Source organism: Miniopterus natalensis, chromosome 12 (assembly GCF_054644295.1).
Source record: "Miniopterus natalensis isolate mMinNat1 chromosome 12, mMinNat1.hap1, whole genome shotgun sequence".
NCBI classification, from domain to species: Eukaryota; Metazoa; Chordata; class Mammalia; order Chiroptera; family Miniopteridae; genus Miniopterus; species Miniopterus natalensis.
This window is the reverse complement of record NC_142092.1, coordinates 65,742,591-65,754,828: the sequence shown is the minus strand read 5'-3', so window position 1 is coordinate 65,754,828 and position 12,238 is coordinate 65,742,591. Positions and strand designations below refer to the sequence as shown.

General features: G+C 40.3%; 1 protein-coding gene across 3 annotated transcripts; it reads left to right on the top strand.

Moving 5' to 3' along the window:
- Window positions 1–731: 731 nt before the first annotated feature.
- On the top strand, window positions 732–12,098 carry ZBTB26 (zinc finger and BTB domain containing 26). 3 transcript variants are annotated; one of them, XM_016210942.2, is made up of 2 exons: window positions 732–794; window positions 7,739–12,098. In XM_016210942.2, exon 2 carries the CDS (start codon window positions 7,749–7,751, stop codon window positions 9,072–9,074), a length of 1,326 nt encoding a protein of 441 aa, XP_016066428.1. In that variant the 5' UTR covers window positions 732–794; window positions 7,739–7,748; the 3' UTR covers window positions 9,075–12,098. The 3 variants fall into 3 exon arrangements, with proteins under 3 accessions (XP_016066428.1, XP_016066430.1, XP_016066429.1); XM_016210944.2 differs by having other exon boundaries at window positions 740–790; XM_016210943.2 differs by lacking the exon at window positions 732–794 and adding an exon at window positions 891–2,881.
- The last annotated feature ends 140 nt before the right edge of the window (window positions 12,099–12,238 follow it).

Sequence of the window (12,238 nt, the reverse complement as noted above, 5' to 3'; positions counted from 1 at the left end):
CCAGTGAGCCAAGTGGACTGGCAAGGAGAAGGAAAAGGACTCTAGAATGACTGATTCAAGTTTTCTGGTCGGCAGGGCTGCGACGTGGAGGATGCCTGTCACCAAAGGACTACGGGGTATACAAAGCAGGTCCGCAGATGAACTTGAGGCCATTAAAAGGTACAGCGGCATTAGGACGATCCACTGCAAATGTCTTCTAGGCAGTTGGCCCTGGAGCTCAGGAGAGCCGTCGGGGCTGGCGAGAGAAATCTGTGAACGGTCAGCATGCAGTAGGCGACGGAAGCCACGAGGTGCGAGACGCCCGGGAAACACCCGCATCCGAAAGCCAGGACAGTCAACTTGCTTTCAGCGCCCCAGCAAGGCGAGTCCACGTCCCTGGGCGCGGCTTACCACAGCTTCAGTGCGGAGGCGCCCTTCAGGCCCATGCACCATGCAGCCAGCAGAAGGTCGCGGCCCAGGTCCAGGGGAGCCGCTGAGAAGCGGGACCCCGAACGCTGAGGTACCTCCGCACCCGAGGTCGCGGGAGCACAGGCTCGCACCGGAGTCCCGGCGCCCGATCTGCACCCCGCCCGCAGCGCGGGAAGCCCCTCGCCCGCCCCGTCGTCCTTCGAGCTTTCCGATTGGCGGAGAGGACCATGGGACCTGGAAGTTGTCCCTGTCCGGCGGGGGCTGCCCTTCCGGTTCCGTTGGGTCCCCCTTTGGCTCGGGTTCCCTGCCCCTCCCCCTTTCCGGAGCCCCGAGGGGCCGGAGCTCCTGGCGGTGCCGGATACTGACCGCGGCCTTCCCCTGGGTCTGTAAGTGCGGAGGCGGCCGGAGAACCGGGCAGGGGTACGGGGTCTCTCAGGATGGAGCCCCCTTGGGGTCCTGGATGGCCAGGACCTGCCCTGGGATGGGGGCCGAGGGGCTGGCCTAGGCCCGGGGGGACTTAAGGAGCCCTTGGCCCAGCCCACGCTGCGCCCCGCCCCTTTCCCTTCCCTCCTCAAGATTGGGGAGCTTAAGGATGCTCCAGGGACCTCCTCCCGGGACCCCAGCCGAGGGCCCAGCAGTTAGCTTGGGCGCCGACTCTGGCATCTTGTAGGAAGTGCCAGAGCTGAGGCCCTGGCAAGGCCTCGGTGCCAGCCCGCGGGAATCACCGAGGTTACCCTTGTGCCGGGGTTTCCTGCAGATCCGCTACTGGCTGCAGCACTTTTTATATGACTGGCGCTGTGCCAGGCACTGGGGATTCATAAGATATCGTTCCAGTTTTTAAGGTCAAGTTTGGGAGCCAGATATCAACAAATAAGTGCTCCTGCGCTATATTATGTGTGAGTCATATATGCATGAACTGCTCAAGGGGCAGTTGCTGGGAAGACTGAAGAAAAGAAAGTGACTTCTGAATTGTACTCCTTGAAGAAGATCAGGTGGAGAAGAGCTTTTCAGGCAGAAGAAACAGTTGCAATGCTATGTGAGAATGACTGAGCATAACTTGTGCGGGAAGAGGAGGAAGGGGGGGCAGGGCTTGTGCATAGATGAGACTTGAGGCTGCAAAAGTAGACCAAGGTCCAGAGAGTGAAAGGCTCAGTCCTAGAGGAGATGGATAGTCCTTGGCCTTTTACGGAGGAGAATGACACGGTCAAACTTGCACTGTCGAAAGCCATGTTATTCTGGAGGTCGGCCTGTAGAGCGGGAATTTCTATAAACTGATTCTGTGCTCTCTAGCTGAAGTCTAGGTATTCTTATTGGAGCTGTTTTCAAGGAGTAATGAGATAGCCCAGTGAGCTGTAATGAAGTCCCGAAACCGAATTATGAAAGTGTTGCCGGAAAGCAAGCAAGTGTGCTGTAGTGAATGGTGTGAAGACTCCATAATAAATTGGCCATTGAGGGTGGAAGAGGCACCAAAGCTGATTCCTAGGTCTTAGGCCTTTGGTGTTTGAAAAACATTGATGCCATTGTCAGCAATAAAGCCATAAACGTAGTGTGCATTACAAATTTATTTTCTGGATATGTTGAAGTGAAGGTCTAATGGAGTCGTCCAGTGTAGAGGTGGAAGTGCAGATCTGCAGTGGAGCCCAAGTGTGGTGGCTGAGGTAAAGGACTGAGCTGTCCGCATAGAGGGGGAAGCCACGGGAGTAGCTGGCATCAGGAAGATACTGTTGAGACTGAAGGGAGTAATTTGGGGGAATGTTTGCATTTATGAAGCACAAAGAGGAATCAAAAGCTTGTAGTAGTTGGTGCAGTAGCAGAAACAGAGGCAGGGGATAAAGTATAAGAATGCAGAATTCCTGCAACCAAAGACCCAGAAATCAAGAGAAGAGGATTTTGAAAAGGGGCCACAGGGACAGTTCATACAGAGAGCATTGGGGAAGTGAGAAGGGGGGAGGAGGGGATTGCATTTTTTATTTAAGAGATCATTAGTCACCGTTTAAAAAACAATTTTAGCATAGTGATGAGGTGATGATACATGAAATAATGGAGACCTCATCTGTTTTGGTGTTAAATGGGAATGAGAAAAGGCCACACATGAAGGATTTCATGGAGAAAGTTGACCGGCTTTGTTTATTTACCTAAGAAATGCTTGTAGAGCACATTCCAGGCACTGTTCTATGCTCTTTTTTAAATAAACTGAATTCTTAAATTTAATTTACTTTAAAATTAATTTAATTTTTTGACAGATGGGAAAACTGAAGCACAGAAGTGGTTAAGTAACTTGCCCGAGGTCACACAGGTAGTGAATGGTTGATCAGGGTTTTGATCCTAGGAAATATGACTCCAGAATCCATGGTTTTATATTTAGCAGTGACTAAATGTGGGAGTCAAAGGAGTGGGAAGATTTTAAGTAAAGGTAGGCTCATTGGTTAAAAAAAATGGAGAGGCTTGGAAGGAGATCCAGATTGAGAAGAAGGTAAGTAATGGATTTATGTTTGTTATGTATTTGTTTTTTGTTTTTTTCCTGTCTTAGATCCTCTTCGAATCTGTACCATTTTAGGTCAGTTTCTTTCACAGTTGGGTCAATTTATGTCATGCGTCCATCTATCACTTACTATCTATAATTGGGTCTCTTCTTCAACTTCAGACCCAGAATCAGCCAACTAATGGATCTTCCTTCCCCCTGATGTCATGCCGGCTTCCTGCCTAAACATTTAAAGACCATTCCCTCCAATATTCCCTAACTTACTGAATGGCTCTCTCAAAGATACCCAGTCACTCTAACCAAATACCTTGTAGTCACCTTGACCTTCCCTTTCTTGTACTTCACCGTGGCCACCAAGGTCATCAGTTCCTTATTTGGAAAAACTCAATCCCGTTTCCTCCGTCCATCTGTATTATTACTGTCTCTACGCAGGCCCTTGTTGTTTCTGTCTTGTATTGTTAGAATAGTAGCATACTAACAGGTCTCCTTGCCTCTGTGTCTACTTTTCTTAGAGCCATTCTCCATAAATTTTTATTTTTGACTAATTGAGTTTTAGTGCAATAGTGTAGACATCATACATTTCAAGCTTAAGGCAGGTATTAAGGGAAGTTTCAGCTGAGGTTAGGTTTGGTGAAGGTTGGCCATCAGGGTGAGGATTTAGGAGTTTTTTAAATAGAAAAGGTAATAAAACATTGAGAAACCAAGCAGGCTATCTGAGGAAGTAAGCCTTGAAAAAATAGGAAAAAAATCAAGGACCAAGCTGTGAAGGTTATACTTACTGTTACACAATTTTGTGAACCCTTAAGGAACAGACCAGCAAAAGAATGGTGGAAAACTGAGGCCAGTAGTTAGGTAACTTGCCCGCTTCTGCACAACAGTTTAAAAAGAGTGAACGAGATCTATAATTATTCCACATATATAGCTCTCAAAAATAATAAATGAGAAAAGAAAGTTGCAAACAATATATATAGTTTGTGTATAAGAAACATAATTTTATGTGGGTAGGCATATAGAAGTGTTGTTTTTAAAATGGGGGAAGGAGCCCAGCTTGGCATAGCTCAGCAGTTGAGCATCGAGCTAGGATCCAGGAGATCGGGGTTCGATTCCCGGTCAGGGCACATGCCCAGGTTGTGGGCTAGGCAGCTGATCAATGACTCTCTCATCATTGACGTTTCTCTCTCTCTCTGTCCCCCTCCTTTACTCTCTCTGAAATCAATAAAGATATGTTTAAACAAACAAACAAACAAATAAATAAATAATAAATAAAATGGGGGAAGGAGCCCTGTCTGGGTTGCTCAGTTGGTTACAGTGCCAAGGTTGTGGATTCCATCTCTGGTCAGGTCAGGGCACATACAAGAAATCAACTAATGAATGCATAAATAAGTGAAATTGATATCTCTCTCTCTCAAATCAATCAATAAATAAAAGTTTTAAGTGGGGGGAGGGAGAGTCATTAAGGACCAAACTTACAACAAACTGAGTACTGAGTGAAAGATTGTTGGGAAAGGACACTTTTACTTTAGAATGTTTAAAAATTTTCCAGAAAGGATATATTTCTATATATATTATGTAGAATAATAAGGGGAAAAACCAACAGTGTGAAAATTTGGAAAACGTAGTGTTGTGAAAGTTGCCCAAAGAAGAAAAGGACTAAGGTTTCTAGAGAGAAAGGCTGTAGAATGTTACATCTTTAAAAAAATGCATATGGTGTTAGTGAAAGATAAAGATTTCCAAGTAGTGCTAAGTTGAAAGATAAAGACAGTTTTATGAGATAGATGAGGAAACAGACCAACAGCTTGGGAGGTTATTGTCCAACAGAAGAGTTTTCCTTATCAGTAGCTATTAGAGGCATTCGAGATAAGAAACTCCTCTCACTGCCTGTAGCACACCAGTGAACATTGTTCCGCGGAGAATACGATTCACTGAGCCTTTTTGGTTACACATGTTTGAACACAGGGAAATTTTCAGATCAGTTGACACATTTGTTACATGGAAATAATTATGGAGGCAGTGTAAATATAAACAAAGAGAAAGTGATCGTGAGAATTATATTGATAGTTGAGAAACCTGTCATTCAAAACTTGTTGAGAAGCTAGGCAGAATTCAGATTTAATCTAAGTAACCTAAGCACTAGTTAAGGTCCAGAACTATGGCAATGATACTGAGGCTAGAGAGAGAGAGAATTTGGAAATCGCTCTGAGGAAAGAACAGGATGTGGTGACCAAGTCACTTTTCTACCTGATCAGTTCTTTACTTTCTTCCGGTTACTAGAAGCTCTAGAATTATGTGAGTGGTTTTATGAAAATTATGAGTAATTACTACTATACTTAAATATTGACTACAGTTGGGGGTTCTGTAAATCAAATATATTTGTAACTTTTATTCTCTGTTTTATTTGCAAATGGCATTAAGTTCAGTCTAAAAAGATAAATACACAAAAGATGGAAAAATAACAGTTAAAATAGGTGAGAAAGCAGGGTAGAACAAGGATAAGGGAGTAGAATGCAATCAGGAATATGACTAATACATAAATGGCTTATTAAAGACCTCTAGACTTGACACAGATTTGACTTTAGGTTGTACTTTTTGTTTTTAAACATAAACCTTTTATTGAATTAAACACAGAAACATATAAATCATAAGTGTACAGCTGAATGGCTATGCAGAGGGGAACCTGAACAGTTCCACAGTTAACATTATCCCTACAATAAAACTTCAGCTAACCTAGTTTGACACATGATTTTGGCATCATGAAGCTTGGGCAAGAGTTCCAGCTCTAATACTTAACACTTTCTACCTCTCTTAAGTTGAGAAAGTTATTTATGTTCTCCAAGGTTTAGTTTCCTCATATGGAAAGTGGGGGTGATAATAATACTTACTTTATAGGGATTTTGAGGATTAAGTGGGTCAATTTTGGTAAAGAATTTAGCACTATACCTGGTATATAGCAAGGCTTCAGTAAAGATTAGCTATCATTCCTCCAATTTTTAAATAAAATTAAGCCATTTCATAAGAAACACAATTATTTCCTTTCATTTTATCTTTTTTTTTAAGTAAAAAAAAAGTTTGTTTAAAATTTGGTTTTATATTGTCAAAACTATTTTGAAATAAACCCTAGAAAGAAATTTTCCCCAGGGCATTCAAAGGACGATATCCTGATAATGAAGAGCATTTCTACCATAGCTCAATAATAATTTCACAGGGAACATTAAGAGTTCATTATTCTGCTGGGTTTTGTTGAATGATCTGTGTAAAAAGTAACAGTTAGTTGGTCCTTGCCCTCAAATAATTAACAGTCAATTAGAAAGAGAAACTAGTGATAGGAAACAATTAAGTGATAAACTATGTGGCCTGGAAATAAGAGTTTATCAAAGGGAAACAATAAAATGAGCTGACACATACTAGAGAGAACTTCTTAAACAGAAAAATGTTCCTCATATTCTTGGACTATAGCAGACCAATCAATGCAAGCGGTTTCCTGGGTACCTGTTTGGCTGTTCCTGTTGGTAAGTTTATTGAAACTGATGGATAGGAGGAAGTAAAGGAAACTTCCAGCTCCTCATCTTTGGGGCTTCAAGGAACAACGAGATTGTAGAACTATTTCTCAAGGCACACCTGATATACCTACTGATCTCACAGAAGATTGGTATATAGACAGAGAATGCCAGTTTATTGTTTTTATAATGGCTGGTGGACTAGAATTATCATGGTGGCATGGCTAATTCATCCTTCCCTTTAGGGATACACATGGGAAGCCAAGTTACCAGAAAATTATTTGGAGAGTATGGAATCAGAATATGGGGACTTTCTCCAAAGGAATTGCTCTATAAAGGGACAAATATGCAGAGAGGTTTGGCAAAGACATCTTCTCCATAGTTTAATATGCCAATGTTTATCTTATTATTAGGTTTACTAAATCAGTTTATACTCAAGAGGTTAGTCTTCATCCAGGAAACAATGGAAAGTCACAGAATAATTTTAGGCAGGGGTTGGATATAATCAGATCTGTGTTTTTTAAAGATATCATGCGGTAGTGTAGGAGTTGGGTGAGAGGGAATAGAATGTGGAAGCCAAGGAACATTTATGAATCAGTTCTAGCTGTTCAGTTGATGACTAATGATGTATAAGTAAGGGCAAAGAAGAAAGAACAGAATCTAGTAAAGTTTGATAAGATCTTTATTCCTATTCAGATTCTCATCAGGTGGCTCATATTTTTTTGCATCAAATATTTTTTTTATCAAGAAATGTTTCTTAAGAGAATTAGATTTGTCCAATGCACAGGATAAACATTACCCCTTTAGGTCTGTAACTTTCATTTTATCGCAGAAATTCTTGCATGAATAAATACACATCATTTTAAACAGGAGTGTTTACCCAGGAATGGGGCAAGCAATGTCACTGCAGTTCTTTAAAATACAAAGCAAAGAAACAGTGTTTTGTCTTCAAAGAAGCAGGTTCACAGTGTCATGCAAAAGAAAAGTTACTTCATTATTACTTGTTGGAATGTTTTCATTTGTTTTTGAAACCTGAATGAATTATTTGAGAAGGGGGAAAAATGCTCTTGAAATAACTCAAGCACTGTTTTGTATCTTAAAAAGTTGAATGAATGCCAAACTATTTATACTGATACAAGTCCACTCCTTAGGTGTAATTGACACTTGACGTTGGCAAGGAGTAATTTTTAACAGCCTTTGAAAGCTGTTATACTGTTTCCTCTTTCAAAGCAAATTTCATTTGGATACATACTAAGAGATTTGGCAACACAAACTTTGTTTTGGAAAGAAAATCCAGGTTTCTTCATTGTTTGAATTTTCTTAAAGTCATCCTTTTTACATTTCTGTTCTTTAGGTCTGCCAAAATGTCTGAAAGATCAGATCTCCTTCACTTCAAGTTTGAAAATTATGGAGATTCAATGTTACAAAAAATGAACAAATTAAGAGAAGAGAATAAATTTTGTGATGTTACAGTTCTCATAGATGATATTGAGGTACAGGGGCATAAAATTGTGTTTGCTGCAGGTTCCCCCTTCTTAAGAGACCAGTTTTTACTGAATGATTCCAGAGAGGTGAAAATCTCCATATTACAGAGTTCCGAAGTGGGGAGACAATTGCTCTTATCCTGTTATAGTGGTGTGCTGGAATTCCCTGAGATGGAACTGGTAAATTACTTGACTGCTGCGAGTTTTCTTCAGATGAGCCACATTGTAGAACGGTGCACACAGGCCTTGTGGAAGTTTATAAAGCCAAAACAACCAATGGATAGTAAAGAGGGATGTGAACCACAGAGTGCTTCTCCCCAGTCAAAAGAACAGCAGGGAGATGCCAGAGGCTCCCCAAAGCAGGACTCACCTTGTATTCATCCATCTGAAGACAGTATGGATATGGAGGACAGTGATATTCAGATTGTTAAGGTAGAATCTATTGGGGATGTATCAGAGGTTAGAAGTAAAAAAGATCAGAACCAGTTTATTTCTTCTGAACCCACTGCTTTACATTCATCAGAGCCCCAGCACTCCCTGATAAATTCAACTGTGGAAAACAGAGTAAGTGAAATAGAACAAAACCATCTCCACAATTATGCCCTCTCTTACACAGGCAGTGATAACATCGTCTTGGCCTCCAAAGATGTCTTTGGGCCTAATATTCGAGGTGTAGACAAAGGCCTACAGTGGCATCATCAATGCCCAAAGTGTACCAGGGTGTTCCGTCACCTGGAGAACTACGCCAATCATTTAAAAATGCACAAACTCTTTATGTGTCTACTCTGCGGCAAGACTTTTACTCAGAAAGGCAACCTTCATCGACACATGCGTGTACATGCCGGCATTAAACCTTTCCAGTGTAAGATCTGTGGGAAAACCTTTTCTCAGAAGTGTTCCTTACAGGATCATCTTAACCTTCACAGTGGAGATAAGCCCCATAAGTGTAACTATTGTGACATGGTTTTTGCACATAAGCCAGTTTTGAGGAAACACCTTAAACAGCTGCATGGCAAAAACAGCTTTGATAATGCCAATGAGAGAAATGTGCAAGACCTCACAGTGGATTTTGATTCTTTTGCATGTACAACAGTCACAGACTCTAAAGGGTGTCAGCCACAGCCTGATGCAACACAGGTCCTGGATGCAGGTAAACTGGCCCAAGCTGTCCTGAACTTAAGGAATGATAGTACTTGTGTGAATTGAGTAGGGGCTTTATGCTCAAAACTAGAGCTGACTGCAAACGTGGCAATAGTCTGAGTCTTTTTAGGAGTGATTTTGCTAGTTTGACTTCTCCAAAGCCTCTGTGCAGGTTGTAGGAGTAAAGCAAAGTACTAAGAGACCAGGCAACTCACCACTTGGAGTGGTCGGTCTTGCCTGCCTTTTGCCCTCTCCCATTTTCTGTTTTGAATTATCTTGTGACGTCTGTCTTCCTTTCCCAAGGACTATTCCATTTGTCTACCTAATATTGACTTATGTTTTAGACTGACACTATTTTAGGCTTTTCACTGGGCACATTCTGAAGGTGCCAACAAGTTAATAACATCGCCTGCACTCCACTAATGGCTGCTATGCTAAGAGAAGTGGATAATATTTTTCTTTGGCAGGAAATAGGCTGAGATATAAAGTAATATTGCTGTTGGCCTGAATATGTGATAGAACTTACGGCTGCCTATTGATAATTCATCTATGTCTGGTCAGATGAATGAATGACTCTACTTTCTACTGTTTGTATTTTTCTTGGAGCTGGCTATAAAGAAGTATTTTGGGTTGTTTGGCACTCTTTTCAACAGTATTAAGGCCCATGGCCCAACTTCACATCACTGAATTGCTCACATAGACCAGAGTACAATCTTTTCAGCAACACCTGCAGACATAGTGAGGTATCACCATGAGGAGCATAATCAACAAAGGATAGAAGGACAGTGTACAACAGTTTTACATGGAAAGTCTGCCTCTGAAGAAGCCAAATGCTTATAATTAATGTGTAACTTATTTGTTGATGCTTTTTAAGTCAGGATGGCTCCAAGCATACTTAAAATGTGCTAAAATATAATAGTCTCTCTAAAAAGAAGCTATTTGGGAGTCAGTCTTTGAACTCCTTTAGAGGTTAGCTATCAGAGAGGTGTTTAGCCATCAGAAAGGTGTTTAGCCATCAGAAAGATGTTTGGCCTTCAGAGTTTTGTCCAGTGTACGCTAAGAGTCTCTGAATTCTCATGTACCTTAATTTCTAAAGTGGATAAAAAAAAGTGGGTCACGGAATGAGCAACCAGGCTTTTGCATCCAGACATTCCTATAGTCCCACCTTGCCATGTCTGATAGATCACTAATATGAAGTTGATCTCCCAGTTTGGTAAAACAGAATAACTGTTTGTCCTAAAGCACATGTTATAGTTCAGAAATAAAATTTTGAGTCTTATTAGTTTCTGACCCATGAGTTAGATATAGGTAATAGAAGTGTTAGAGTACTTACAGAGTCTTAAGAGATCATTTACTCCACCTTTTTTTTTTTAAGTTGGGGTATCCAAAGCCCAAAGAGGTGGCCTGGCCAAGGTTGGCCAAAGAAGATAAGTGACTAAATATGAGCTAATGTCTCCATTTCTTCTCACTACCCCTGGCTTAAAAATATTTAGTACATGATCAAGAATACATTAACCAAAAGCTCACCTTTGTGAATCCCTATTGGCTTTCTAAGACAGCCTGGATTTTGCAAACAAAATATCACAGATGGATTTACTTTTGTTAGTATTTTTTAGTTAGAATATTACATTCTTTTCATGAAAGTGACATATGCTGGGTATTGATTAGGGAGGGAAAGGACAAGTAAGAATAAGTGTGAGAAGGATCTAAATGTGAAACTGATTTTGTCTGGAAACAGTGTTCATTTAATTTCCATCAGGATTTTCTGTTTTATTTTTGAGCTGTGAGAGTGCATATACAGATAAACCAAAAATTAGGTTTAACTTGAGTAGTCAGAGGGGATTCTTAAAGTTGTTAAAATTTGATACATTTACATGTGAATCTGATTTGAGGTATGATTTCTACCCTTTGTTAAAGATTTAAAATGAGAATAAAATTGAGTGATAAGACTAATAGGTATCTTATGCCTAAGGTCACACATTATATGGTCTAATGATGCTGCCTAGCATTCTGATTTTTATATGACCCAGCCAAAGAATACCAATTCTATGCAATAGTGAGACACTACCATGTTAACCAACAATTCACTATTTCCCTTGAACATCATTTCATCACAGAAATTTCATGTTGGAGTGCTTCCTTTGCTTATATTCGTGCCTTTTTTGTTACTGGTTTGAAGACTAAAAGGCATGCTTTCAAAATAGATTGGTCTCTTTGGTTGGAGACTATTTCTGGGTTCATCTAGTCATTCAAAAACCATTTCTTGAGCACCTACTCTTGCCAGGCACTATGCTAGATGAGGAGGCTATGAAGGTAAGATTGTAATGGTCCCTGCTCTCACAGAGCTTACAGTTTCATGTAGTCTTAGGGAGCTAAGGTATCAATTTGATTTTATACTAGGAATAATAAAGGAAACTACCTTGCTTTTTTTGATCACTTAAACCCAGCATCTTGATGGTTTTATATCAGTAAAAGCTATAGTTCTCACCTTTTGTACTGCAAACCACTGAAGTGATTTACAGTCTCCTCCATCTTTTGGCTGGGGAGGTGTTCTGTTTCTGTGAGACATTTTCTTAATTTTGGTGGGATTTGACTTTTCTCCTTCTTTGTTTATACATGTTTCTTGTATTGTATTGCAAGGTGGTCAAGTTATTGATATAAAATAAGTTTTATAGAGGAAGATTTTTAAAAACCTTAGTTTTTCAGCATTTGTATTTTATGGATCCCCAGGATAACTAAAAAGGGGAGAACACTCCCTTTACCATAGTTTGTTGTTTTTTTTAAAAAAAATAAAAATACTGTATCACAGTTATTTATTTATTATTTAATTTTAAAGACAAACTCCAAACCGAAGTGGCTCTGAGGTAAATCAGATGTGGTTTTAATTTGTTTTAGTTTCTTTTTTAGAAAATCTGTAAGTGGAGGGTGACCAGTGTCACCACTTTTAAATATTGTCCTAAACAAACAACCGAGAACATTTTATTTCAGCTGGTGAATAGCTGTTCTAAACCTGTTGTATGTTAGACATACTATGAACTACCTCTTCACTTATTATGGGGAAGTTTCCTTAATAAAAGTGTGACAATTAAAGCTCTGGTGTGAGTGGTTTATTTTCTCTCCCCTCCTTTTCTTTTCAGTTGCTTGCATTTGAATACAAGAATGCTTTCTTCGTTCCTATTCTTTAAAACACTATTAATCAAATATGCTGAGCTTGGTTTCAGAAGTAAATA

Excerpts from the sequence above, each read along its gene's own strand:
- ZBTB26 (XM_016210943.2), top strand. The coding sequence starts at position 2,844 with ATGGAGAGGCTTGGAAGGAGATCCAGATTGAGAAGAAG. Across the intron at positions 2,882-7,738 it reads AGATCCAGATTGAGAAGAAG|GTCTGCCAAAATGTCTGAAA; the intron begins GTAAGTAATGGA and ends TCTGTTCTTTAG.